Raw genomic sequence first — 27,823 nt, 5'->3', positions numbered from 1 at the left:
CGGCGCGGAGGTGCTGAGGGGAAGGAGCGAGGGAGATGCAGCGTGAGGGGAGCGCACAGCCCGCCGCCTCCGTCTGAGGAACATAAGGTAAGCTGGCCGCGGGGATGAGAGCCCTGAGGGCTGCCCGGTCACCCTCCGGGAAAGCCTGGAACGACACAAAATACCCCACTGCCCTGGTTTTTTCCTGAGGAAAACTTCACGGGGATGAGCATGAAGCGTCGCGCTGAGCGCCAGCGTTATGCAATAGTGTAGCCGCCTGCCTGGGAGCAGCGATTGCATTCGGTAACTTTCATGACAGATAAGGAGAGAATATCACCCACCACACACCTCCAAACCGCTACTTTCTTCTAGAAAAATACCAACGAGCCTTCTAACACTACATTTCTAGTGCTACCTGGCAGGGGAGAGGTGCAGTTGGAGGATTTTTTGGAAGATGTACAAAGTGCTTTTAGTTTTTTTCAGATGATTGATTGTGAGGAACTACCCTCTGCTTATTAACTTCAGTGCTTGGGAAGTCCAAACGCAGCCCCTAATGAAGTGTCCGTAACGACACAGCCATGGAGGAACATCAGACGTGTTCAGCTGGTAACTTGCAGTATAGCACTTCATTAAAAAACAAACCAAAAAAAAAAAAACCACCCCAGAATCCTAGCATCTAGAATCCTAGAATAGCAGCTGCTATTCTGTGAAGTGTAATTATTGAGAAGCAGCCGTTCTCCTGATTTAATCCACCACCATTCCACCCCCTGTCACCATCACCAAACACATTGCAATTGGAGATGCCCTGAAAATGCAGATGGGACAAAAGGCAGCAGCACGGATCCAGCGCCAAAGTCACAGTCCTAGACCCTGCATCTTGCCAGCCATCCAAACCTTCCCGCTTTGCATTTCCATCTTGCCTTCCTACAGCTCGTAAAAACCCTCTCCTGTGACCTCAACGTCTCTACTTAATGCCATGTTTACCCAGAGTGACAGCAGCGAGGGGGACGCAGGACTGCAGTTAGCTTGGATCTGTCTGGGGGAGGCGGCGAGCCCCAGCAAAACAGGGACAATGTGGAAAGCAAGAGAATTATGTTCTCTGCTTGTGTCACCATCTCCAGAGGGGTCTGTCCCAAAGGAATTGTGCTCCCTCCACCTCTGTCAGGAGTCAGAATAGGTAATGGAGCAGTTTCCTTTGACCTTGTGTGTCTAAGCAGCTAAAATCCCGTACGAGCATCACACAGGAAAATTTAACTCATTAGGCTCTACGATCAGGAAGTTTGGAAAGATTTGTTTTTCCAATCTCCAAGAATCATTTTTTTTTTCTTTTTGAATGCTGGAAAGCAGTTAACAAAAGATAAAACAGTAACAGGTCATGTCTAATATAAACTGGGAATTTATTCCCTCCGCTCAAGTGTTTCATTGTGATTGCTGTTCATATTTACAGTGCTGTCAGGAATCCTGCTGCATGTATCAAGGTTAAAATCTAGCTGTTAGATGGAAAAACTACTAGCTTAAAAAAAAATAATTATAATCACATGACATGTAACTGTCCTAGCCATGTACTCAGAATAATTTAATGTAAAATTTCAAGCAAACATATCTAGTAAAAATAGGACAAGTATGGAGAGTAACATATCCATAGTAAAAATATGACAAGTATGGAGAGTAACCTATTTCCTTACTTTTGGTGTGAAGAACCAGCAGACTGGTGTTCTCCCAGTCTGCTCGTGCCTGCCTTTCTGGACTACAATAATACTGTTCTCTTCAAGTACAAATCACAGTTCCAAGTTAAAACTGGATATTTTTTTTTCCCCTAGCACTCTAAATACATTCGAGCAGCTCAGATGAAAATATCTGTGCTCAGATATTACTAATTTATCATCTGGAGGTTTATATTCTATACAGTGATGGCATCATACAGTCATTGATTGCAATAGAAATACATAATGTATATTACTAATCCAAATACTCATACTGAAGAGTTGTAAAATAAAATTACTGCCCCAGAGTTTAAGGTGCTGTTGCATTTAAAGCATACTGCCTTCACAGAATGAGCTCACTGGGGAAAGGCTGCTACTAAATAAGCTTTTTTTTTTTTTTTGTAAGGACGTCATGATGTCCTTGATGAAAAAATATCTGTTCTTTACCACTCCATAATTATTAATGATGTATATTTTTAACAAGATGCTCAAAATAATTCTAATCTTGAATGAAATCAGTGCTTTTCTCCCAGACTGACACATAAAAAAAACCCCAAAACCCAGCTGGGCAGCAGCAGCAGGAAAGAAAGTGTTAGTTACTTACCAAGAGGGACAGCACTTAACATTCAGTGCACCCTTCTACTTACTAATTAAGCTCACAAACAAGTAGTTCACAAGATCATCGCTGTGTTTTTTCCCCTAGTTAACTATTTCACCGACAGAAGCATTTTTACATGAGAAATGCACAGCATATATAATTAATTTGGGGGGGAGGGGGAAGGGAAGTAGCTAAGTTCAGTGGAGATTAATGTATAGAGGAAAATATGGGTAAGAAACCCAAGAGCCTGCACAAGTGCCGAATCACAGAGCGTGTGTCATCTTCCTGCCATGCACTACCAGGGACTGAACAATACTGGTCACCACAACACACCGTTAACGTTACCTGGAAATCCAAACTCGACAACAGATTGTACAAATGACAACAAGATATTAACACTAATGTCTCATTTATCCTGGGGTAAAGAATTTAAAAGGAAACATCACCATACCAGTCTTTTGCAGTGACTGATGTGGTAATTAAAAGCAGGGAAATCTATTAGCTTGCCAAAAATCTGTGCTAAAATATAAGGATACCTCCACAAAAGTATTGAGCTGTGATATCTCAAGGCAGTTCCTTATCCAACCATAGGCATCTTGGGCAGGGAGAACTATGTAGGATGTGTAGTCAACATAATTCATGCATGCTTGAGGAAATGACAGTAAATCTAGAATATCTGAGAACATCAAAAATTCACATGCTTGTTTAAACCACATAGTTGAAAAGGTCTTATATTCTGCTTTATGACAGCCACTATTTAGAGAACTGCTGAGAATCTGTGCAAGTTATTAAAAAAAATGTAAGCAACAAATCTCTTCTGTAGCACGATACTGCCTTGTATTTTAACTGATCAGTTTGCAAATTAAATAGGCTTTAAGGAAATAAGATCAAGAGCAATTTTTTTTAGGGGAAAAAACAAACAAACCCAACCCAAAAATCTCAGAATGGTGACTTCAGTGGCAGTCCCATATTTAGGCTCCTGAAAAATCGGTGCTTGCTTTTATTCTGCTTAGAAAACGCTGTGTAACCTACGAACAGACACAGGTATGACTAGCTAGGTATTGACATTCAATTTCAAATCCTTATTGACCACACACACTGTGACCAGAGCATTCTCTTCTTTTAGTGCCACATCCCCACGCTCAAGTCTTTATTTACTACAATTTTACTACACTCAGGCAGAAAACAGCCTCTCTGCTGATGCCTTAACACTTTCAAAAAGAGTTCAACTTGTGTGTACCTTTGCACAACCTTAAAACTCACTTGCTCTCCAGTTATACATATGAGCACAGGTCTCAAAGATAATTAGTTATAAAGATAACAATTCAGTAATCAAACAGCAACTCTTGGTGTCTTCCTCTTTGCCTTTTTTTTTACTCCTTCAGTAACAGAAAGACACCAGGCCTGATTTTACTCCAGTCACAGTTTTTCCAGCCAAATCCACCAATTTCAATACAGAGAAGTCTAGAAGAATAAGGACTATTTTCCCAGTCTCAATTAAACAGAGATGAATTTAAAAGCTCTGGGAGTGAAGGCCTTCAAAGTCCTACAATATTTGGGTTCAGATCTGAACTTTTTAATCTATCATCACACAAGATTTTTGTCCTTACAGGAAAGTGTTGGAGCTCCACCACGTGTCAAGATTCCCCAATCCATGTGGGGATCATTTGGCTGCACCCCAGACTCTTCCCATATCAAAACAGCGTGCTGAGCATCTCCCAAAAGCTGTGTAGTTATGGCCAAAGGTACCTGATAGCACAGCAACTAAAAAAGACAGACTGGAGGAGTCATTTGTAACCAGTACCATGCGTGCCCACAACGTGCTCACGTACGTGGTACAAATGCAACTGTGTGGCTAAGTGCAGCCAAATTACGTGGTTATTTCTAATATTTGAAATGAGGCTTTAATATTAATTCTCAATGCAAGAGGAGTAAAATAATAGCATAGCAAAACCAAACCAAAGTACTCACCCATAATCCAATACCTAATGTTCAGGAGAGCAGAATGGATGAGACCAGCCCTGAGGAGAAGGACTTGGGGTGCTGGGGGACGAGAAGCTCAACATGAGCCGGCAACGTGCGCTGGCAGCACAGAGCCAATAACCGTGTCCTGGGCTGCCCCCAGAGCAGCGTGGGCAGCAGGTGGAGGGAGGGGATTCTGCCCCTCTGCTCTGCTCTCCTGACACCCCACCTGCAGTGCTGCCTCCAGTGCTGGGGCCACCAACAGCACAAGGACATGGACCTACTGGAGCCAGTGCAGAGGAGGCCACGAGGATGATGCCAGGGCTGGAGCAGCTCTGCTGTGAGGACAGGCTGAGAGAGTTGGGGCTGTTCAGCCTGGAGAAGAGAAGGCTCCAGGGAGACCTTCTAGTGGCCTCCCAGTACCTGAAGGGGCTCCAGGGAGGCTGGGGAGGGACTCTGGACAAGGGCAGGGAGTGACAGAACAAGGGGAGATGGCTTGAAAATGGCAGAGGGGAGATGGAGATGAGATGTGAGGAAGAAATTCTTTGGTGCGAGGGTGGTGAGACAGTGTCGCAGGTTGCCTAGAGAAGCTGTGGCTGCTCCTCCCTGGAAGTGTTCAAGGCCAGGCTGGATGAGGCTTTGAGCATCCTGGTCTAGTGGAAGGTGTCCCTGCTGATGGCAGGGGGGGTGGGACTGGATGAGCTTTCAGGTCCCTCCCAACCCAAACCATTCTGTGATTCTGTGACACACAAAAAGGAACATTTCACTAGAGGACTACACAGTCCTCAGTAAACCATTCACTGCACTGGCTTTTCCTGCAGGACTCTACCAGTTTTGTTTCTAAAATCCTCATGTAACACCAAAGTTTCATTAAACAGACTAAAAACACAGTTATAAGGTGGACCAAAGAACATGTAAGCACGTGGCTTTTGCACCTGATTTCACAAGATCTGCAGAAGCAGCTTATGTCCTGGCACAGACTTATCAGCAAACAAGCACCGTGGAAGCCCTCTGCAAACTCTTTTCTCTAGGTGCTGCCTGCCTCAGGTATATGATCCTTTCTCAGCATCAGTTTTGTATGCTGAAGAATGCTGTCTCCCATATTGATTTCTACTTGGACATCCTGATCCTTCAGATGCAAAGCTGAAGTCTTCTGCCCTTCTCCAGAGAGACCATTAACTTTTTTTTTTGTTCTTTAACAGTCTACACCAGCCAAAGACCTTTTTCTCTCTCTCTGTGTACTTTTACTTCCATTTTACCTGGTACAGGAATTCCTTATCATTTGTGCTGAAATAATACTGGCAAAATCCCAACCTTAACTCATGTTTACGACATCCAGGGTGAAGAGAAGCAAGTGGTTTGTGTTATTTTTGCCTGTCCATGCTTGCTATAGCATGCCTGTAAATAAAGCCCACATAGTTACAAAATTAAACCATTTTAAAAACAAAAGCAAAGGAAGATCGTTCCATATGGAGGAAGTGTCAAAGCTAACAAAGGATTTGCTTGTTTTGGGCTCTTCCTCACCTTCCCTGCTTGTTTTATGCCAGCTCTTCCTCACCTCTTCAGTTTCTTTCAACCTCCAGGAAAAATGCAGACACCTAGTCAGTAATTCAGTCAAACATGAGACAGTCCTATGAAACAAGTCATAGCCAGAGCACTTAGAGCTGTAAAACCTTTGCTTGTACTGCTAAAAATATCCAGCACAATTTCCAGTTAGTTAAAAAAAAAAATCTCATTTTGTATTTAGAGCCCACTTTGTTGAGAATTACAAGACCTAGACAACTTCAATGCTTCCATCCTGCTTCCACAGTGACCTCAGCCACAGGACCGAGGAGTTCTGTTACATTTCAGTGAGACACACAAAGCACAACATGGGTATGACAGCCCAGCTCTGTGACCACAGCGTGGATGGATATATCCAAAACTACCTTTAACACTCTTTAAATAGTTTGGATATTGGTAATAGCCCAGCTTAACCACAGCAAACCTGCTTTGTGCTTCCCAGAAAATCACAGCAGCCAGTGCTCCTGCCAGAGCTGTGAAGCTTGGAACAAGTAGCTGAGGTCAAAGCTGATGCAAGTTACACAGCCCAACCATGGTGAAAATTACTTTTAAAAACTAAAACAGAGCCTCTGCGATGCTCAATACAAATCACTTCAGCAGGTGTATAAATTTGGGACTGTATTTTAAAGTTAGTTACATGAAAAGTAGTTTGGGTCTAGTTAGTTACTTCCTGGTGTCCTTGGGAGAAGAAGGAAGAGGAGACAATTCAGTGAAATCACTGAATGTGTATTGTACACACATACATAAACAAACACTGATGTTTACATATTTATATATGAATAAGAAAAAACATGTACAGCAAGTCCCTCCCCTTCAAATCATTAGCAATTTCTTATTCATGCCCATTTTTTTATTATAGTCATTATTCTCTTCTGCAAATACAACCAGAAATGAATGAGGAGATAACCACAAGTAAAGAAATTTAACTTGAGGATCAGTTTAATAAATTTTTGTGTATCGAGGCCACGGACAAATAAAACACACCAATATCTCTGAGGAGCTGACAAAGAGGCAGACAAAACATCCCAGTTCTGAAGAGCTGAAATTCAGCAGAAATGATGCTTGAACTGCCTGGTAACACCAGTAACACTGGTCTGTTTTGTAGGCTAAGCCTAAATTGCTGAATTCAAGATGAATCTGTGTATTTTAGGTAGTCAAAGCTGAGGAAGTTGGTGAGAATTATATGTTATACCCTCGCATTCACACTTTGGGATAGTATAAAAACACACAAAGCCACCATAAATGTGATACAGATTATCTGTCTGGTAGACAGTTCTGGTGGCTAGAGCATTACCAAGGGAATTCTGATTAATAAGAGGAGAGTTCTCAGCCAAGAAGAATATCCTTAAGAGAATCTCTAATTATTACTTTAATACACTTCCTAATCATCCATACTGCAAACAACCCACCCTAAAACACCATCACTAGAATGGTTATTTTGAGGTCTTACATTCACATTGTCCCCAAGTCCACAGCAATTTATTCAACATCTCCACATATGTCCTAGAAGCAATTTTATTCCACATCTCCCCACCATCTCTGCACACTCTCATTGCTTCCCTCTTCGTTCTCCTCCACACGCTTCTTCCTACACTGAGCCAAAAATGTTTCCCCTGGTGACCTGCAATGGGCTGTTTGCACCGGTGCTGCCCATCAACTCTGACCCTTCTCCCACAGTCCTCGTGTTTTATGAGAACTTGAGACTTTGGGAGTTGAGATTTGGAGCATTTGCAGGGATGTTCAAATTTAAGACCAACTTCCCCTCACATCAGTTTGGTTATTCCTTCACATTATTTATTTCAAAAGCATCTCAGAACCAGCTTTTGTGACAGCAGTTTTGCAACATTAAGGACTAAATTAACTTGCAGTGCAGCAATTAAAGCTTAGTAGAGCTTTTTGCTCTACTAACACCACTCTTTTTAGGTAACTAATGCTCATATTTGTATGAGCCTTTGCTGTAAAAGAAATCAGATTAATTTGTTGACTTCTCTGATCTTTCACCAACATCAGCACACTCAGGTGTTAACTGTACATTGATAATTTACAACGACAGCAGAGCCAGAACCTGCTTGAAACCAGAGACGGTTCACAAACGTGCTCCTCAAGAAGGTGAACACTCCACAGCCTTTATTTCATAGAATCATAGAATGGTTTGGGGTGGAAGGGACCTTAAAGCTCATCCAGTTCCAACCCCCCTGCCAGCAGCAGGGACACCTTCCACTAGACCAGGTTGCTCAAAGCCTCATCCAGCCTGGCCTTCAACACTTCCAGGGAGGAGCAGCCACAGCTTCTCTGGCCAACCTGGGACACCGTCTCACCACCCTCACACCAAAGAATTTCTTCCTTATATCTAATCTAAACCTCCCCTCTTTCAGTTTAAACCGAAAGACTGGTGACTGCTGACAGCACTGGAGTGCACATCCACATCTCCCAGACTGATATTATCCACCAATTAATATCCTGTTAACGATGTCAGGTTTTGGACCCGAATTACCCAGCCCTGTTGTTTAACGCCGCTTCACACCCTCCCAGGGCTCGTCTGCACACAGCCCCAATCCAAGTAGAAAGAGCTGACAACGTTCTGATGCCTTTACAACCACTGACCTCAGGAAAGTCATTCCTGTCTGTCATCTCCCATTTGTAGGAAGCTCGAGCACAGGCTACAAAAACCCCACATTTTCCATACAGTGAGATTATCTGCATTCCCAGGGGAACACACCGATCTCCATACGTCGCCTTGCACCCCACCACACCGCGGTGCCTTCACCTGGACAGCAAAACTGGAGATGTGAGACCAAAGCACAGACTTGGAACTGGCTTATCTCATTTTTTTCCTCTTTACACTAACCAACATTTGAAAAGCCATGAGGAAAAAAGAAAATAAACAGAAATAAACAGCAGCTGATGTAAATGTTTGCAGTCTGGAGATGTTCTCAGTCCCTCACACCCAGATCACTCTCTCTGGAGGTCTGACAGCTTTACAAACCTGCTGGCCAAAGCTAAAGGACAGAAATGCTTTTTTTTTTCCTGTCATTTGGTGGGTTGTTTTTTTTCCCCCTTCAACACCCATAAAAACTATTGATGTTTACTAAGTGCAATTAAAAGTTAGTATTCAACAATAACGTAGATAAAGAACTGTCTTTAAGCTCTTGTTTTTAACAGCTTGCTATTTAAATTATTTAACAGAAAGTCTCATAAAAATGAAAAAAATAAAAAGCCTTCCAGTGAAAGTAACGCTGGCTTTTGGGCTCCTAGAAGACAGCACGGTCTAAGCAGAACTATTTGTGATTCTCCTAGCAACACATCCTCAGCAGCATCCTTACCCTGCCAGAACCAGCTGCAACACCGACAGAGAGTTGCACAGATTTACATGGCAAAATAATGCTAATAAACCTTTACTCAGATTTTCATGGTAGTAGCAATAGCTGCATAGCACAGTAAGAAAAATAAACCTAATTCTTTTAATAATAACATTATTTTTTCCCAGTAGGCTAAATTCTAGTAAATATCTGACATTATAACAGCGCTATGAATTGACAGGGAGTTTCTTTTGACATTTTTATTTATTCCAATATGAAGTTAATAGTTTTTAACTCAGACCACAAGGGTCTATATTGTTTTTAATGCAAGTGCAAATCTCCTGTTAGTGTTACTATTAGTTGCACAAACGTTTATGGGTGAAGTAACCCTTATTGAACAAAATTTTATTATGTTGAATGGATTCCTTTTAATTTTATGCACATAACGATATAGGAAGCAACAAAACCTAAGTACTATTAAAATCTGTGTTTTCAGAATGTGTCGTAGACATATCAGAATTACAGAAAATAGAATATACCAGCTTGTGCATTCAGGGAACTTGTTTTGTCAGATAAATTTTAAATAGTTTATCCTACAAGAGATTCCTGTTTTATCGAAAAAAAATCTACAGGCTTATTAAATCAAACATTTCATTTATAGCCACTTAGTTCTAAAGCTAAAGCTCACAAGGGCATTTAAAGGCATTTATTGTCTATCTCAGCCATTAGCTATGATTTTTCTACGTCATTTTTGCAAAGCTTGCCAATGGATGGAAGGAAAAAAAAAATGAAATCAAAAATCAAATGCCACACGATCATGTTTATTCCAAAGGAAGAGTTTGAAGGCAATTACAAATCATCTCATGTCATCACTGAAACCAGATGATCAATAGATTCATTTTTTTTTTGAAACTGTACTAAGAACCATCACAACTCTACCAAAAGTTTGCAGTTGACAGTGCAACGCCTTATTTCTACATCATGCATCCCAAAGCTGATTTTTGCAGGAGAATATAACTAAATAAAAAAATAAAGGATCAGTCTACATTAGTAAGCCTTGCTTCAGTCTGTGGAACTTCTTAATTTTATTTTTTTTTTTTTTCAGTGAAAATATAACTTCCCCTTCACAAACTGTAATTCTCCTCGGGAGCACACAGGAGCTGGCGTGCACAGCAATTAACATAGGTGAGAAACCTCCCAAGTTTCTCCAGACCACAGGCTGAAAAGCACTGATTTAGGCAAATGGTACTAATGCTCCTCTGTAATTCACTGAAGTGGTACAAACTTCTCCAAACAGGAAAATTATAAAGCTAGGGCAATTCACCCTCTACTTGAAAAAATACAGAACATATAAATGCTGCAAGAAAAATGAACTCAGGATCGAGCAATAAATAAGGAAGTTCCAAAGAAAGAAAATTCAAGTTCAGTGCCTAAGGGTTTCTAAATAGCTTTTTTTTTCCTTTAAATACTAGTTTGACATTTACCAGCACTGCTAACTCCTATTATTCTACATGAACAACTCTGATAAAAGGAAGACAGATTGATCTACCACATCATTTTTGGATGTCAACAGATATATTGAGGGGGGGAATCTTCCTAATAATAGTCAGCAGCACTTTTTAACACTACAAAAACTGGTCATACCTTGAATTTATCTGGAAGTTCTACTTTATCCTCATACTTATGTATTAAAACTCTATAAAAAAAAATTAACACAGAGGAAAAGTTTCTACAAACAACTAATAATTAATAACTGGATTTATTTATATATTAATAATTGGATTTATATTTATCTTTTATATTTTCCAACATTTTTGTCAGTGCAGTTTTGTTCACTGGACATTTTTATTTAGGATACTACTATATGATTTTTAAGTTTGCATCATAACAACCCAAGCCAGTGAAGCTAACACTCAGATTCCTTTTAGAAGACTGAAAATGCTCCTAAATTAATGAAGTCAAAATGTCCGAAAGGCAAAGAAATAACATGATATTAGAAGCAGTCTAATTAACTCAAAATTAAGAAAAACATTTAGATTACATGTAAAATATCCTCAGGTTGCTATCACTGCTTTACACAATTATATATTTAGAATTAACCTAGAATAGGCTTCTATATTGTATTTGTTTATATGAAGTAAATCCAAGTTTCTTTCAAATGTCTATTTTTAATGATAGAAATGTTTTCTATTCTACTTAGATACTTACAAGATGGCTTGTAGACATCAAATAGTTTTTGAAAAACAAATATGCATTATTAAATTTTATTGCAATACTTAGACATACAGAAATGACATAAGAGGCAGTGGGGATTTCTCATGAGAAAGTACGGCCTCAATATATTCACGAGCCTAAAGATGTTGCAGATCACTAACGAGCCTTCCTTGACATGGTAAAACCCAAATATTTGCAATCCTTTGCATTATTTTTTCCTTTAAGCTGTTACATACGTGCACAAAAAAGTTTGTAGCCTTTATTTGGTCTGAAAAATATAGATATTAAATCTATGCCTTTCATCTACATCTGGAACTTGGAAAGTTTAACTCCCCTCTGCTTATTAACACATTGAGTATTCTTCTGTATCATAAAACCATCAGAAATAAAATATAAATTATAAGGTAAGCTACAAATCTCCTTTTCCTTCATTAACAAATCAGTCTGGAAATTCCACACTATAATTCACCTTACAGCACAGCAGCGACTTTGCAGAGCTTCTGGATTAAGAGTGGAGGTCCTGCAAAGATTTACTTCTGTACCTAAGCTTTACCTGCTGACAGAGCCTTGGACAGGACTGTTGGGAACTCACTCCTCATAACCCAGGTGTGAATCACATAAAATAAGTCTCCTTCCTAGAAATTGCATCGCTGAAGTGAGGGGAAGAAATCTGGACAGCATCAATAAATGGAGAACTGAAAGGGAAGGATTTCTTTGATTGAATAAAACATGCTATGGAGAACCTGAAATAATAAAGGTGGTTCCATAACTTACCCTCAAGATTTTGTACTAACTTAATAATAATAATAATTAAAAAAAAGTTATTCACTTTTTTATCATTATTACTTAATAGTAATAATTACTATTAAGTAATTATAATAGTAATAATAGTTCCATATTCAAACATAAGGGAGCACTGCTTAAGCCTAATCAGACAGAAGTTAATAAACAAATTGAGGCTAAAAAGTGAAAAATAAATTCTTGCAATTACTTAGATATTTAGCTTAGCAAATGATCCCATGCAATCAGGGTCTGCTTAAGAGTAACTACAGACAAGAAGTTTAAATTTATTATCTGTATTTAACTGGCATCTGCAACTGAGATTCAAATTCAGAGCCTGTCTTAGCCCCCTGACAGAGTAAGCCATCAACTCTGCAGCACTCATGCAAACTGAGAAACTCCATCCCAGCAGAATCCCAAAAATCCTGCAACTTCTGTGGTATTTCAGTCGCAGATTTTACATGTGCCAGCCTTGCCTTGTGTTCCAGAAAACGTACTGAGCTGAGTAACGGGCAGCAGAATTACAGATAAGTGGTGCAGGGAAAGGAAACACATCACAGGGAGATTTCCTTTTTCAGTCTCCAGGTCCAGGCTGTGCCCACAGCATCCTCCAGGATTCCCGTTCCCCAGGAAATCACTGGGAATATTGGCACTAACTGCAGCGCCAGGAGGGCACGCTCTGATCTCAAGTACAGGTTGAATGATGAAGCAAAGCCTCCCAGGGGATGCTGTTGTAAATGCTAATGCTTAAGTAAGCCAAAAATTGGAGTCAACACAAATTGTTCGAAACAAAAATGAAACAAAACCAAAAAAAAGTATTATATAAACTCTTACGTATTAAATATTTAACTCACAATCAACTGTTTGCTCAACCGTTCTTTTATCAAATGTGCACATACAGTTCTCCTCGGAGACACTGAGATCAGAGTAAGGCTTAAAAAAAAATCCAGTTCTTTCAGTTGTTGTCATTCTTCATCACAGATACCTACAAAATTATTAGTACAGGCTACTAGGGGGAGTGGAAAACTCGGGATTAGCTAAATCAATCAGGCCTGTGCGAAGGGAGACAAGCTATTTTTGAAGAATCAATTCATTGGCTATTAAAGACATTTAAAATTAACTGCATCACAGAACACAGTACTCCATTTATGTTTTCCTATTCTCTAGAATATCACCAGGCTCCTGGTTTCATTTCATGAACTTCATTAATTCCATCCATTGAGTCATTCCAAACAGACCCGGCAATCCAGCAACCTCAAAGATTATGGGATTAAAATGATGTCTCAAATAATCTGAAAATTGAGACAGGCCAGAGGTACACTAATAAAATATCAAGCCAGTAATTCAGAATAAATTGTATATTAGTGGATCCTACTGCCAAGGAACCAAGAGACAGAAAACTCTCTTTGACAACTTTGAGGTATCCTAAGAGATGTTTGTAAGAAATGATTTTTCAGATCTAACATCCAATTTTTGTAAAGCTTCTTTCATGGGTAAAAATGTGGGCTCTTTTTGCAGACATAATTACTATTTCACATCTTTGTAAATGCGACATTTCATGTTTGCTACAATTTCTTGGTAGTGCACGAACTCGCGTTAGCAGATTTGAAAACTAATGGATAGAACGGCTGTTGTGTTGTTGTATTTGGTTTTTTGGGAAACTCATTAATTTTACAGATTGTTACGGAAGATTTGCTTCCAGGAGTTCTGCATTAATGAAAGTGCAGAATTTTTGGTTTTGACAATAGTTTTTACAACGTATTTTAGCTGTGTCTAAAGCTACTGTCTGTCCAGCTGCAGGCTAACGGATCAGGTTTGTATCTTAGACAGCACTTTGTTATTCACTAAAGCATTCCAAAAATTCCACCCCTAGACAGACAAACGGATGGATGGATGGAAGTCTGTATTTCCCACCATCACCACCTTTGGAAGCTGTGAACCAGTGGAGCTCTCTATGCAGAATGTCCCTCGAATAAAGGAATAACTGAGAATCACAGAATGCTGTGAGTTGGAAGGGATCCACCAGGATCATCCAGTCCGACTCCTGTCCCTGCACAGGACAATCCCAACATTCACACCATGTCCCTGAGGGCCTTGGCCAAATGCTGCTGGAATCTTGTCAGGCTTGGTGCCATGAGCACCTCCCTGGGGAGCCTGTTCCAGTGCTCCACCACCCTCTGCCTCAAGAACCTTTTCCTCATGGCCAACCTCACCCTCCCCTGCCACATCTTCCTGCCATTTCCACTCAGCAAATATTAAAAGACAGCCCCAAACAGCCAGTACAGGATACCAATATTCCCCACAAAGCAGGACTGACTCCTTACTGAGGGTTTCAACTGGAAGAAGAAATGTCTGACATTTGTATGTAGGTTTTGGGGTTTTTTTTTTGTTTTTTTTGAGGGGGGTATAAAAGTCTCTATATTTGTCCATTTGTCCATATTAAAGGCCTCCTAGCATTTCCATTTCATCATCTTTTCTCCCCCAAAAGAGGGGCTTGATCACCCTGGTATCACATACTGGATCTTTATGTACATATAGAGTTTGAAACGTCGTATTTAATAATTTAGTTCATTATTTGAATGGTTTTTTTTCCCTAAATCTTCCCTCTTTTTGCTTTCTTCTGCCGATCTTTATGTACATATAGAGTTTGAAACGTCATATTTAATAATTTAGTTCATTATTTGAATGTTTTTTTTCCCTAAATCTACCCTCTTTTTGCTTTCTTCTGCTGACTTTCTACTACATCACACAGATTCAGATAGAAACTTCCCCTTCTAAAATGACTGCTGCTCACTCACCACTACCTGAACCTGACAAGTTAAATAAAAAAAAAGGCAAACTAGAGGGATTCTAGACTATTTCAGTTACTTGTTCAAAAACTACTTGGACCAGGGAAGTAAAACATTAAAAAAATAATTAAGTAATGACACATTTGCATGCGATTTTTTGAAAGCAACTTGATAACCTGAAGTCCAACCTCACAGTATATAGACTGTTTACCATGCACATTTGTGTGTCTTAATAACTTTTGGGAAATGTGACTATTACTTTTTAAAACTCATAAACATTCAATTTTCCATTGAAAATTACTTCTCCATTATGTTTTGTTTTTTTTTTTTTTTAATTAAAACTAAATATAGACCAGGCATAAGGATTTATTCACTGACTTTATAAAACATATGCTATTGTGGCACTTAACTCTTCAATTCAAGAGTTTCACATTTTTTATTTAATAGACAAGAGAATTTTAATTTAAAATGTACTTTAGATGCGATACCTGAAAGTCCCTTTACTCATTTTACATTGTACACCGAGTCCCTCTGAGGGTACGTTGGTATTTAACTAGGAGACACATGCAGAATACTTGGATTAAGTGGTAATTTGGTAATTCACTAAATCTCAACATTAAAGAGAAATTTGTGCAATAGGAGAGTAAAAGCGACAACTTCAAATGAAGTGTAAAAATGAGGTTTTAACTCTCCAGTTACTAAAGATCCCAGATGATCCGTACAGCAATAGAGCTTTTGGGTTGGGGTTTGGGGTTTTTTGGTTGTTTTTTTGTGTTGTTTGGGGTTTTTTATTCCATGTGCTGCATTAAGCATCTTTTCATCCTCGAGGAGGTGCTTATATTTCAGTAGCAGATTAAGTCATTTCTGTGAATCATCACAAGGGGTTTTTTGTGTTTTTTTTTTAATTATTATTATTTTTTTAGTGCTTTTGGATCCTTTGGGATGAGAAGCTCTATTATAAAGCCACATTAACTGCTTCTAGTAAAGGATGGGTTGTTTTGCATTTGAAGCAAAACCTTAATTGATACACTGCTGACTTATTCCACAAACTTCAGTAGTTCATAAATTTTATGCGTACAACAGTACCAACCAGTTACTAACAATAATTAATCTGTATCCAGCTTTTAGGTTGAACTATGAGGTAATTTTTTAAAAAATAAAAATAATGACACCTCTAACGACTGATTAATTTCTTGCAAACGCGCAGAGCACATTACACAGAAGAAACATGTTTCATAAGCATCATACTGTAAAAAAATAACGTCAGTTTGACACTTCTTGCTACTAAACATTTGCACTGAAGGAGCATTAAGGGTGGTCAATGCTTTAGACTCTTCTTTACTTGTACAAAGACACTTGTTTTCTCATTTTCCCCTGTACTTTTTATTAATTAGCAAATCAATTTAGGTGACTCGCTTTCTAAGAGGCCATGTTCCCTTGCAGTGAAGCTCAAGTGCTGAGCTAGCACCCTGGGCATGACAGTCACAGTGCCTGTCCTCTGAAAAGGGGTCTGGAAAAAACTCCTGGTGCCACAAAAACCAGGTTGAGTCCTACTTTGTGTTAACAAAATGAGATAATAAGCACAATTTTCTAGCAAAACACCAAAATCTAACATGAAGGACTAAGATTGAAGAGAACTGAGCAAAAAGGCAGCGAGTGGCAACCATCTCAGTCAAAGCAGAGGAATTTAGCTCAAATATTGCAAATTTAGGGGGGGAAAGTAGCATTTCTGTTGTAACACAAAGCTTTTTTGAACTGTTTTTGCGTGCAGGCATCATGGTGAGTAAGGAGCCCAACAAATGCTTACTCACCGCCTCGGAAAGCGAAGTTGAACCAGCGGCTTCGCTCGCGTTGGAGATGAAATACGCGTTGGATCCCAACCGGCAGATTAAGAAACGAAACAAAGCTCTCCAGGTGAGATTTAAAGATATCTGCGAGGCCCAGAACGAGCAGAGGGACAAACAACTGTCCACCACGCAGGATCCCGACAAGAAAGAAGCCAAGGCCATTTCCTACAAAACAGCTTATCGCAAATACATGACAGTGCCTGCCCGGAGATCGATACCCAACGTCACCAAGAGCACAGGAGTTCAGACTTCACCCGATCTTAAAAAGTGTTACCAGACTTTTCCTCTGGACCGGAAAAAAGGGAATATTCTTAAAAGCGCCTCGACTGTCGACACCTTTAAGAGTCAAAACAACGGGTTTCTAATAGACGTGAAGGATAGAGACGGTAGAAGCTCAGGGGAGGCCGTTCCGTGGAGCAAGAAGGCCGGCAGCCTGCAGACGGCGGAGTTCATTTCCCACATCAACGAACGCGCCAACGTGGGATCTCGGGACAACGGGGCCGAGGCCTGGAAAAGCAGCGATTTGCACAGCTCTCCCAAAGAGCCGCCTCCTCCTCCTCCTCCTTCTCTCCCAAACTTGGCCGATCCCACTTTGGAGGAGCACACCGCTGCCCGGCCACCTGGCCGAGGCAAACAGGCGACGGGGAGGCCAGGGAGCGAGGAGATCACCCAACCCCTCCACGGGAGGGTCTTCAAGACTGAAGTGGCCACTGTTTATTTACCAGCGGGTGGTTCAAACACCTCGCAGCCCGACCTGCCAAACCTCACAGCCGGGACCGATTGGTCACCGTGCCCAACAGTTGAGGAGGACAAAAAGAGGACTGTGCACCTGAACGGTGTTCAACCCCAGGCGGGAGATGCTCGAGCCTGCTCGTCGCGGGCGCAGTGCCAAGCCAGCGAATGTAACGAAGAGACCCTTCAGATGAACATTTCACCCACGGAGGAGAACCAGCCTTGCCAGACGGCCGTGGCGATGAGCGAGGAATGCCAACAAATTGTGCCTCACACGGAAGTTGTGGACTTGAAAGCGCAGCTTCAGATGATGGAAAATTTGATCAGCTCTAGTCAGGAAACCATAAAGGTGTTGTTGGGTGTTATACAAGAGCTAGAGAAAGGAGAAGCTCACAGAGAAGGGTGAGTAGAAAGCTTTTTAAATGAATATAAACTGGTTTAAATGCCTTTTCTAACAAGTCCTGCCCTTGAATTTGCTCATGTCAATTTGCACCCACACCAAGACGTTACACGTGGCGTTGCTCACACCAACTAACTTTTGCTGCTTTAGAGGTGAGTCCAAGGGAAACCTGCCAGCAGATTTGGTATCTGCTTCTCCTAGGATGTAATTAAGTAGGTTTTTTTTAACGAGGAACCTATAATATCTTGTACCTTTTCTAATGAGCACAGAACAAGCCTCTCTCCAAACAGGATTAGTGAAGATGCTTTCACATCAGCAACTTCTATTAACCAAAATACTTGACACCGCATGAAAAGCAGCAGAAAAACCTTAATTCTGTAAGAGACTTACCTTTTTAAGATTAAGGGATATTATTACAACTCTTAATATAATTCCATTAATGGCATATGAATCTTGTCTGTTTTACTTTCCCCTTCTGAATTTTTAATGATATTTCTTTCAGAAGGAAATTAAATGAAAACTTTGAATATCAAAGTCTTTTTTACACCATTGACATTATCCTGTACAGGACAAACTCGAGCACAAAGAAACAAAATCAAGCATAAAGAAATAAAATTTTGTTTATCCCTAATTTATGTGACTGAAGTCAACCTGTAAGATATTACAAACAATAGTTACTATAACACAGTACAATCTTTAGTCTTTACTGAGACAGTTCAACTCGTCTCCTGTGTTACCTTATCAAGCATTTTCCAGACTTATTTGCCTCAGTTCTCTAATCTGTATTCACTGAATGCACCTCGAAATTTATGTGCGCTGTTGCTGTGTTTTAAATACTTCTGTAATTAAATTGTAATTTGTCAGAAGAAATCTGGATTTTAAAATTGGAAACCAATAGCTCTTCCTACTTGAAGCAGAACATTTTAATTTGAGGCAAAAAGATACATCTTAAAATTTGGAATTCAACTCTTTCTCTAGGAATGTAAAAAAAAATACCTTGTTAATCCTACAAATTCCAAATGTTTTTCATTAAAAAAAAATCATTTTAGCTGCTGGACAGTGCTGTCAACACAGCCTTAAAATTTTCAGTTTATTTTACAGCTGGTTATAGCATTTTTAGAATACCTTGTCCAATCCTGGATCTTCACACTGGGAAGCTTCTTGATCTAGCTGAAAGCAACACCGACTCACTGATTTATATTTTTTTTAATTATAATTCAGAAAAAGTCTTCCTCTGACTTTCTGAACTTAGAGAAACTGCAGGAGAATTGGAAAAAAGGGGTATGCTGCTTGTCATATTACAAAATAGAGAAAAGTATTTCTTCATCATAACTCATCATCTGATCAGTGTGTGAAGACACACATCTACCCAACAAAGCCATCTGCTATAAATACCAGTGCTCCCTCCATACACTTATATATCAATTTTTTTTCTCTTTTCCCAAAGATAGTAGAGCAGCAGATGCAGCAAATACTTATTTTATTGCCCTCATATAAGCAGACACATTGAATGTAGCCAACATTAGGAGTGTATCCCTGCCCTCAGCACAAAAGAGCTCTTGCACAAACTACTGATGGTTGCTCATATCTTCAAATAATCCTTAATTTGTCAACCTAACAAAGCTGTAGCCTAGATTAGCCCTAAAACAGTGTAACTATCCATAAACCCTAGTTCTTCAGAACATCTCTACTGCCTCTTACACATACAGACTCATGTATTAAGAGACTACATCATATTTGACCAAAAAGAGCCTATTTATTGGCACTCCTTTATTTTTCCCCCATAGATTCCCCAGCAATGGTGAAATCACCACCTAAAGATACATCACACGTATTCTGAAATCTTTTCAAGCGTGTTGTAGTATATGGAAGAGACAATTAAAATGGTTTAATGATTCTTTAAGTGTAACTGGTGGGAGTTACACCGGTGGTCAAGGTCAATTATAAAGACTGGAAGCAAAGCATATACAAATCAAAGTGAGATTTCAGATAGTAGGGCTGTTTTAAACACAGGGACTTAGAAAGGTGCTGCCTTCAAAGTTACTGAGAGCAGAAAAGGATTTCTACTTGGAGCTGCTTTCAGCTGTAGGCACATCCCAAATATGCCTCCTCCCAGATAGACACGTAGGACATAAGGGTGGGGAAGGAGGAAAGGAGGGGGCTGCATACTTGTGTATTTTCTCCTGTTTTAGGAATTCTTGTATTCCAGATCCATCTGATTTTCTAGCATTTGGGTGATTTTAAAGGAGATGACACAAGGAAGTCCAGCATTATGCTGGGGACATTTCTGTTCTCCACTGATCACACTCCAGAGCTGAAAAGAACACTCTGTTCCCGTGAAAAGCACCAACGGCATTATTAACATGAAGCCTGTCTTTATCCCTACTTCCCTCAAATTAGACAACTATTTCAATAATAGGTTGCTCCATCCTTCTATTAGAATAATTCTTTCCAATTATTGCATTCATTTCTACAACATTTTTGCCACAGAGACCCACCACTGTGTACATTATTGCATATCTTCTCAATTTTAGGATGTTGATCTTCTTTCCTTTTATAACCAGGCATTAGGTCAGTTTATAGCAAAAAAATTAAAGCAGTACTACTGTTATGTCTCTGCTTACTGTAGCATATATGAGTCTTCCATCTGCTAAAACAGAAATCCATGTTCTGTGTTTATGGTTCTTCCCTGGTTTTCTTACATACATTAAATTCCTTATAATAACATATATCAAGAAACAAATACAAATAACTCATTGCTGGTAAAAAAAAAAAAAAGAAAAAAAGGCAAAACCAAAACAAACCCACAGCTAAATCTTTTAATCAGATTTTCCTCCCTTCAAGAAAATCAGTGTTCTTTAAGTGCTGTTGTAGTGCCACGGGACTAGAGCTCAGTGGATTCATTTTCACTAATATGCTGTAGGTCCTGAACTGCTATTACTGCAATTCATCACTAAATGACTCTATGCCAGCAAAATTGTATCAGCATCTCTGAAGATAGGAGTATCATCCTTTGGGTGAATATCATCTCTGTATACTTTTCAAAATGTCAGTACTACATTATCTGCAATTAGCAACAACAGACAGCACTCAACTCTGCTGGAAAAAAAGGAGAGGAAAAGGAAAAACCACTGGAGGAGGAAGAGAAACACAGAGCAGCTCTAACACCCGATGCAGCCGAGGGCTCACGTCCCTCTGCCAAGTCAGAGACTTCGAGGGTGCAGCATGACCTCCCCTCTTCCTCCAACCTGGGATCAGGTTTATTGGTCACAGAATGCCAAATTCAGGCCATCAGGAAACACAGCTCTTACCATCAGGCACTGCTTAATTTTAATGCATTAGATCTGTCTAAATAACACATAGTAGATTTGGGGACAGGGGTAGAAATCATTACCCCAAGCCTGTGATCCTCCCCAAGATCCAAAGAGATTATTAAAACTGTGTATTTCTTATCTGCATCATTATTTACTAAATCTTTGGCAAAATGGTAATGATATCTTACTATGTGGAAGCTTCTACCAAAAAAAACCCAACAAACCAACTCCAAAACATCACAGCAAAAAGCATTCAACATCATTTGTGTTAAGTCATGCAGGAATAAAAGTAACAGAGCTACAGCTTCAATTCAGACTTCCAGCTCAAAGTTGGAAAAAATGCTGAATGTTACATGATACAAGGTGCAGCTTTACAACACACAACAAGTTTTATGTTCCCAATTATGTTTGCTTTATCTTCTAGTAATCTATTAGCAATCTATAAACATAATTGTCTGTGTTCAGATACAGCGTGTTCAATTAATCACACCAAATTCTGCTCTTTACCTGTATGGAGCTTCACTAAGGACAGCAAGTTTGAAAGCAAAATGCAAGTCACTAATTCCAAAACCTCTGGCTAACTACAGCACTGCCTATGAAATATGTAACAGAAGATGAACAGATAATCAAAAATATTTTGCAGCTGGAGGAGAACACCCCATGACCTGCCCTTTAAATTCTTACCGTGAAAAAGTAAGAGCAATCCAGGCTCTGCTCATTATACAACAACTCAGCAATTTCAGTAAACAAAGTACTCAATTTGCCATACAAAAATAAGTCACAGTATTTTGACTCTGACAGGCCAAATGCTACACATTAGACAAGAGTTAAATGAACCTGTTTCAGAGATAATTTATATTCATTTATTAGTTGACAGTGGTTTAGGAATTTAAAGAGCTCTCAACAAACATTCATGGAAACAGGCAGTCCCAGGCTCCTTTGAAGAGGCTTTGAAAGAACATGTTCTCATGGATGGAATTTAAATATCAGCTCACATTCTCCAATGAATAAGGGATATTTGTGTCTCTTATTATCATTTCTAAGCAGAAAATAAACCAATACTGCGTGTGTCTGGATGGATGTTTGAATCAAAGAGGAGAGGAGAGCTTCACCAGGGGCAGAGAAAGAGTCCTCACGCAAACAGTTCTGTCTTAAAAATGCTGCAGGCAATCATCCTCAAGGTCACAAGAGCTGAGCACAAACTTCTCCTGACTCAGGAACGATGGCAAATTAAAGTCAGATAGCCAAAGCAATTATTGCCCAGATTGTTTGCTTTTCTCCTTTTCAGAAGCTACTTCAAGTCCAGTACAGCTATTCAGGAGGCAGAGCAAATAAAGGTAGTAACAACCTCTGCTGTCTAACTCAATCCATCTACACACACAAGCCAATACTCTCAAAAAAATGAGGAGTTCCTTATTTCCCATAAAGAGAAAAGAAAGCTTAAGGAGCTTACAGGAACACAGCCTCTGGAAGTAATGGGCTTGCTGCAGAAATGACATGACACGGTTTCATTTGGGATTTCCCCCTTCCCTTTGGTTTTGTTTTGCTTTTTCAATTACAGACCTGGCACAGGAAAAGTTTAAGAAAATAGTTGCTAAAAGAAAACCTGGACATGGAGGGAAGCAATAGATAGATAAGCTTAACAGCAGAAGACAGCTGTGCTATAAATAAATCTATGAAAACCAGAAAGAATACAACAAATTCCATCGGTGATGCACAGATTGTACCATACACCGAGTGCCACCAGGTTTTAAGAGACTATCAGCAGTCCTGTGGAACAGGACTAAGATGACTGGCTTTATTTTCAGCTCTGTGTTCATTTTGCCTGTCCTTTGGAACAGTCATATTCATTCTCTTACTGTATCTCCTAAATTCTCCTCCTAAATGTGACCACCTCCTAAATTCTCACGGCTTTAGCCTCCCTACAGTTGTTATGTTTCAGATTCTGCATCAATCACAGATTGTTCCTCAACATGGATATACCAGAACATCTTGGAGATTGTAACAATTCACCTTTCTAAGGCAAAGACAAGGAATCTCTTCGGATATATCTTCCTTAGTCAAGGAATATCAATATTTTTTCCATAAATCAGTGCTTTGTGGATCTTTCAATCCTTGGGCCAGTGCACAGTTGTGTGGTTTTTTTAAATTCTCATCCATACATACCATTTTCTCTGCTGTTTCTACAAAGATCAGTCTTAGAGTGAAACATTTCTCTACTGTAGTAGCAGTTTTTTATTTTCTAGTTCCAACAGCAACAGAACATCCCTCTCTTCCTTTTCTTACAGCCATTCATATATCTCCTCCCTCTCTTTTTGTAAGCACACAGTTAATATAACTATTAATAGCTGCACTGTCAGGCTTCCTCACTGTCCAAAGGGTGTATGTGTCACACTATAAACTTGGAGCCATATTGAAGCACAGTGCATTCCCTCTCCACTTCTGCTTTTCCATTAGGTCACTAAAGGAGTTTTAAGATGAATACTTTGCACATGGACCCATAACAGGTCCTCTCCCTTTGCCCTGTGCTCACTTCCCAAGTACAGTTCATCCCTCAGCCATCACTCAGATGCTGCCCTACCCTTCCCTGAAAGCAGAAGTATTAAGATGCTATAAAAATCCATTTACCTGTCCTCACCATAATTAACTTGGTTTTCCAAGCTGTAAAACAGCAGGCCAGCCTCCTCCCTTCTGTATTCCCCTCAAGCACAAATCAAGCAGAGTGATACTGCGTACGGGAATGCTGTGTCCAGTTCTGGAGCCCCCAACACAAGAGAGACATGGACCTGTTAGAACGAGTCCAGAGGAGGCACAAGGATGATGCGAGGGCTGGAGCAGCTCTGCTGTGAGGACAGGCTGAGAGAGTTGGGGCTGTTCAGCCTGGAGAAGAGAAGGCTCCGGGGAGACCTTCTAGTGGCCTCCCAGTACCTGAAGGGGCTCCAGGAAGGCTGGGGAGGGACTTTGGCCAAGGGCAGGGAGTGACAGAACAAGGGGTGATGGCTTGAAAGTGGCAGAGGGGAGATGGAGATGAGATGTGAGGAAGAAATTGTTTGGTGTGAGGGTGGTGAGACAGTGTCCCAGGTTGTCCAGAGAAGCTGTGGCTGCTCCTCCCTGGAAGTGTTGAAGGCCAGGTTGGATGAGGCTTTGAGCAACCTGGTCTAGTGGAAGGTGTCCCTGCTGCTGGCAGGGGGGTTGGAACTGGATGAGCTTTGAGGTCCCTTTCAACCCAAACCAGTCTGGGATTCTGTGATAAGTTACACCCCAACATCTCTCACAGCACGACATACCACGTCACTGGAACAATTTCATTACATGCCAAAACCCCCTGTTCCCTAATGGAAAATACATCAATCCCTATTGTCAGTCCACATGAGCACCCTCGAGCCCTCTTATTTCAAACTTCTCAGTAATCCCACATGAAAGCTGATTATATAAGATCAACCATTAAAAGATCCAGTATTACTCAGGATAAAAGATCCAGTATTACTCAGGATAAAAGATCCAGTATTACTCAGGATAAAAGATCCAGTATCACCCAAGGTTTAACCTCATATTACACTTTTTCTGAATTAAATCACTATAAAACAATCTGGAGTTAGATCTACAAGGGCAGATAGCATCAGTATTTCATAGACCTTCGAAACTTGATGAGATTTCTGGTTTGGATAGGATTTTTTTATTAGAGTAGGACAAATTTATTCTGTTGCTCATAATCAAAGTTTCAGATCAAATTATCAGAGTGGATAAAAAAGTGTAAACTTTCACAGTTCACAGACGTTCCTGGAACATGTGTCACAGGTATTCAGAATACCTGGGCACTAAAATGTTTCAAATAAAGAGCACTGTGTTAAATAACTCGACTGTCACAGCCAGCTTACTGCTATTAAACATCCTTTGTTAGGAATACAGTGGTGGGGAGCTTTTCAACAAGCAAAATTGAAACTTCAATTGAAAATTGAACTGTTAGCAACTACCACTATGTGGAATAAACATCAAACAAACAAACAAAAGAGAAACTATCTTTTTAGCAAAGCTGATCTTAATGCTTACTCTGTTTTCTCAAAAAAAAAAATGACACTAGGAACATTCTGAGTCTCAGAAAATAGAACTTATTTTGCTAATATATTCCAGCTATTTATCTGCATATACTATACAGGCACAATTCAAAGAAAAGGTATTTGAGCTCTTCAGAAAAATAATTTGATTCATATCTAGTTGCTACTTAATAGACTTTAGAAACAAGATGAAATACCATTCACCACCGCACCTCTCCATTTCAGCAGAGCTGAGCTGCAGTTCAGGCTCTGAAGTGAAATTAAGGTTCAAGACTTTTCCACCAGATCAGCTGCAGTGACACAAAGGCCAATAAAAGGAAACTTTCACAATTAAAATCTGGAAATACTAGTGAAGACTTATAATGAATGATTTATTTCATTTTTTTTTTAAAAAAAAGGCATAAGCAGACTATGTTCTTGCTAAATATCTTCATATGAATTATTGCAGATCACAAGGGAAGCTTTTCCAACTCATCACCAAGCTGTCCAAATTACCTGTCTGCAAGGAGAGTTTTTTCTGCTAAATCAGTCTTTTAAAGAGGATATTATTTAGGTAGTGAATTACCAGTTTTCACTTTACACAATTAGAGTAATCCTTTAATAACCGCATTTTGACTGTCAGTAGTAGTATTAGAATTCAGGGACAGAGCAATGAGCTGGTTCCCTATCTACTCATGTAAAAATGGAGACAGAATGAGCTTTAGAGCATCAAATTTCTCACTGCTGTTTGTTTGCCCAGAGATTAATCCCCAGATTTCTAATTGACACCCACTTCTGAGCCCCTGTGCTCACACAGATACACTTACCTCTTATCCTGACCAGGGAAAAAAAAATGGACTTTGGACAATTTTGGTAAAAAGACCTGTCTGAAGAGGGTTGTTTTTGTTTTTAAGCTGCTCCCAGCTATCCCATGTTCCAGAATTAAGACATAAATCTGCAGTTCAGTCTTAAGTTTCAATAACTGGAGAAAAAAAAAACCTTTTAAAGCAAGGAGCTCCTAGGCACATGCCTGTCCATCCTCCCTGTGCCACCTCCATCTCACTGCTGGCTTCTGTCTTTAATTACAGATCCAGGAACTGTTCTCAGCTCAGACCTTGAACCAAACTAAGGTGGTCTATGCTGTTTCGCAGCTCTTGATGGTTTCACTTGGAGCTTTGCAAATGCAGAGGTATTGTGAAGATAGATGAGTAAATAGATAGAATCATAGAATGGTTTGGATTGGAAGGGACCTTAAAGCTCATCCAGTTCCAACCCCCCTGCCATCAGCAGGGACACCTTCCACTAGACCAGGTTGATGAAAAAAGCCTCATCCAACCTGGCCTTCAACACTTCCAGGGAGGGGGCATCCACAACTTCCTTGGGCAAGTTTAGATGACCAAGTTTAGACAGGCAGAGCAGTCCAGCACAGGGGCGCGGGCTCATGTTTGCTGTCTGCAGGCAGCACTAGCTTTCTTTTCCTTCTCATTGAACCATTTTTCCCATGTTCTAAGCAAACACTTAGAAAAGCAGCAGTTTAATAGAATACTTCAATGAAATTTGGACAATTCTGAGCTTTTTTTGACAGTTTATTGTGATGGTTTGTTTTTGCATCTCACTGAGGAGCAGCAGAGGGATCAGCTGTGTCACAGGTACACCCAGAAGGAAAACTGTTGTTAGAAGGGAGGTTGGAAATCTCTCCAAACGTGTCCAGCTGTGATTAGCTCTATTTTATTACTAAGATGATGATGGAAAATGTTTTTCTCCTTGTCACTTGCTGCATGAACAAACCAGAAGGGGACAGACAGCACTGTACTGGGTACACGATAATTTTTCCTTTTAGTTCCAATATCCTGAGAAGACAACGATAGAAGCTGAGTGTGGTCCAACAATTCATCAGCATGAGAGACAGGATTGTAGAGATGAGCAGAGGTGAGAGAGACATTAACAAGGCAATTTACACTCAGGAATAGTTCAACCTGGCATGACTTAGGTCATTTCTTTGGTAAATGCAAAGAGATTTGTTTACTTCATTGTCATCCATCTCAGCTCAGAAAAAATTCCCAGGGCTGAGACTTTCTGAGCATCTTGTGTACAACGCTCAAGCATAATGCTGAACTGCTGCTCTACAGACTCTCCTGTATTGCAGTGAAATCTCAAAACTACCATTATTTAAGGAAGTCAGAAAATAGAAAACACCGAGACCTACAAATAGTTATTCAAGCTGCAGTAGAAAGAGTTCAGCACCTCCAGGGTCCTTCCTGCTGGTTTTTCTCCGTACAGTTCCCCATCCTTCTTGCAAGCAGCACACAAGCAGCAAAATCAGTGCCCAGCAATCCTACTAAATATTCTCAACTTGATGCTACTACATAATATTTAGAAATTTCAATAAACTCCTCGGTTTGCATGTAGCATGTCTGCTGTAGTTACTGTTGTAAGCTGATATAGGCTTATATATGCAATGCAGACAAGCATATATTAATGCAGACATGCACTGGAATCTCAATCACTTTGAAATTATGAAAAAATACCACAGAATTTTTATTTCTCTTATATTCCCTGCTTTATTATATATATAAATATATAAAACATATATATATATTTAAAAATTA

The 27,823-nt window shown here is 39.9% G+C and overlaps 1 protein-coding gene across 1 annotated transcript; it reads left to right on the top strand.

Annotated features, from left to right (window-relative positions):
- Window positions 1-16,663: 16,663 nt before the first annotated feature.
- Window positions 16,664-17,872, top strand: INSYN2A (inhibitory synaptic factor 2A). The gene has a single exon (XM_010169090.1). The coding sequence runs from the start codon at window positions 16,664-16,666 to the stop codon at window positions 17,870-17,872; it is 1,209 nt and encodes a 402-aa protein (XP_010167392.1).
- Window positions 17,873-27,823: the final 9,951 nt, after the last annotated feature.

This window comes from Antrostomus carolinensis, unplaced genomic scaffold, assembly GCF_000700745.2.
Source record: "Antrostomus carolinensis isolate BGI_N321 unplaced genomic scaffold, ASM70074v2 scaffold28905, whole genome shotgun sequence".
In the NCBI taxonomy this organism is placed as follows: domain Eukaryota; kingdom Metazoa; phylum Chordata; class Aves; order Caprimulgiformes; family Caprimulgidae; genus Antrostomus; species Antrostomus carolinensis.
The sequence above is the reverse complement of the archived record's forward strand: the minus strand, read 5'-3'. Positions and strand labels throughout refer to the sequence as shown.

Bases quoted from the DNA above. Each gene is read 5' to 3' on its own strand.
- INSYN2A (XM_010169090.1), top strand. From the start codon at position 16,664: ATGGTGAGTAAGGAGCCCAACAAATGCTTACTCACCGCCTCGGAAAGC.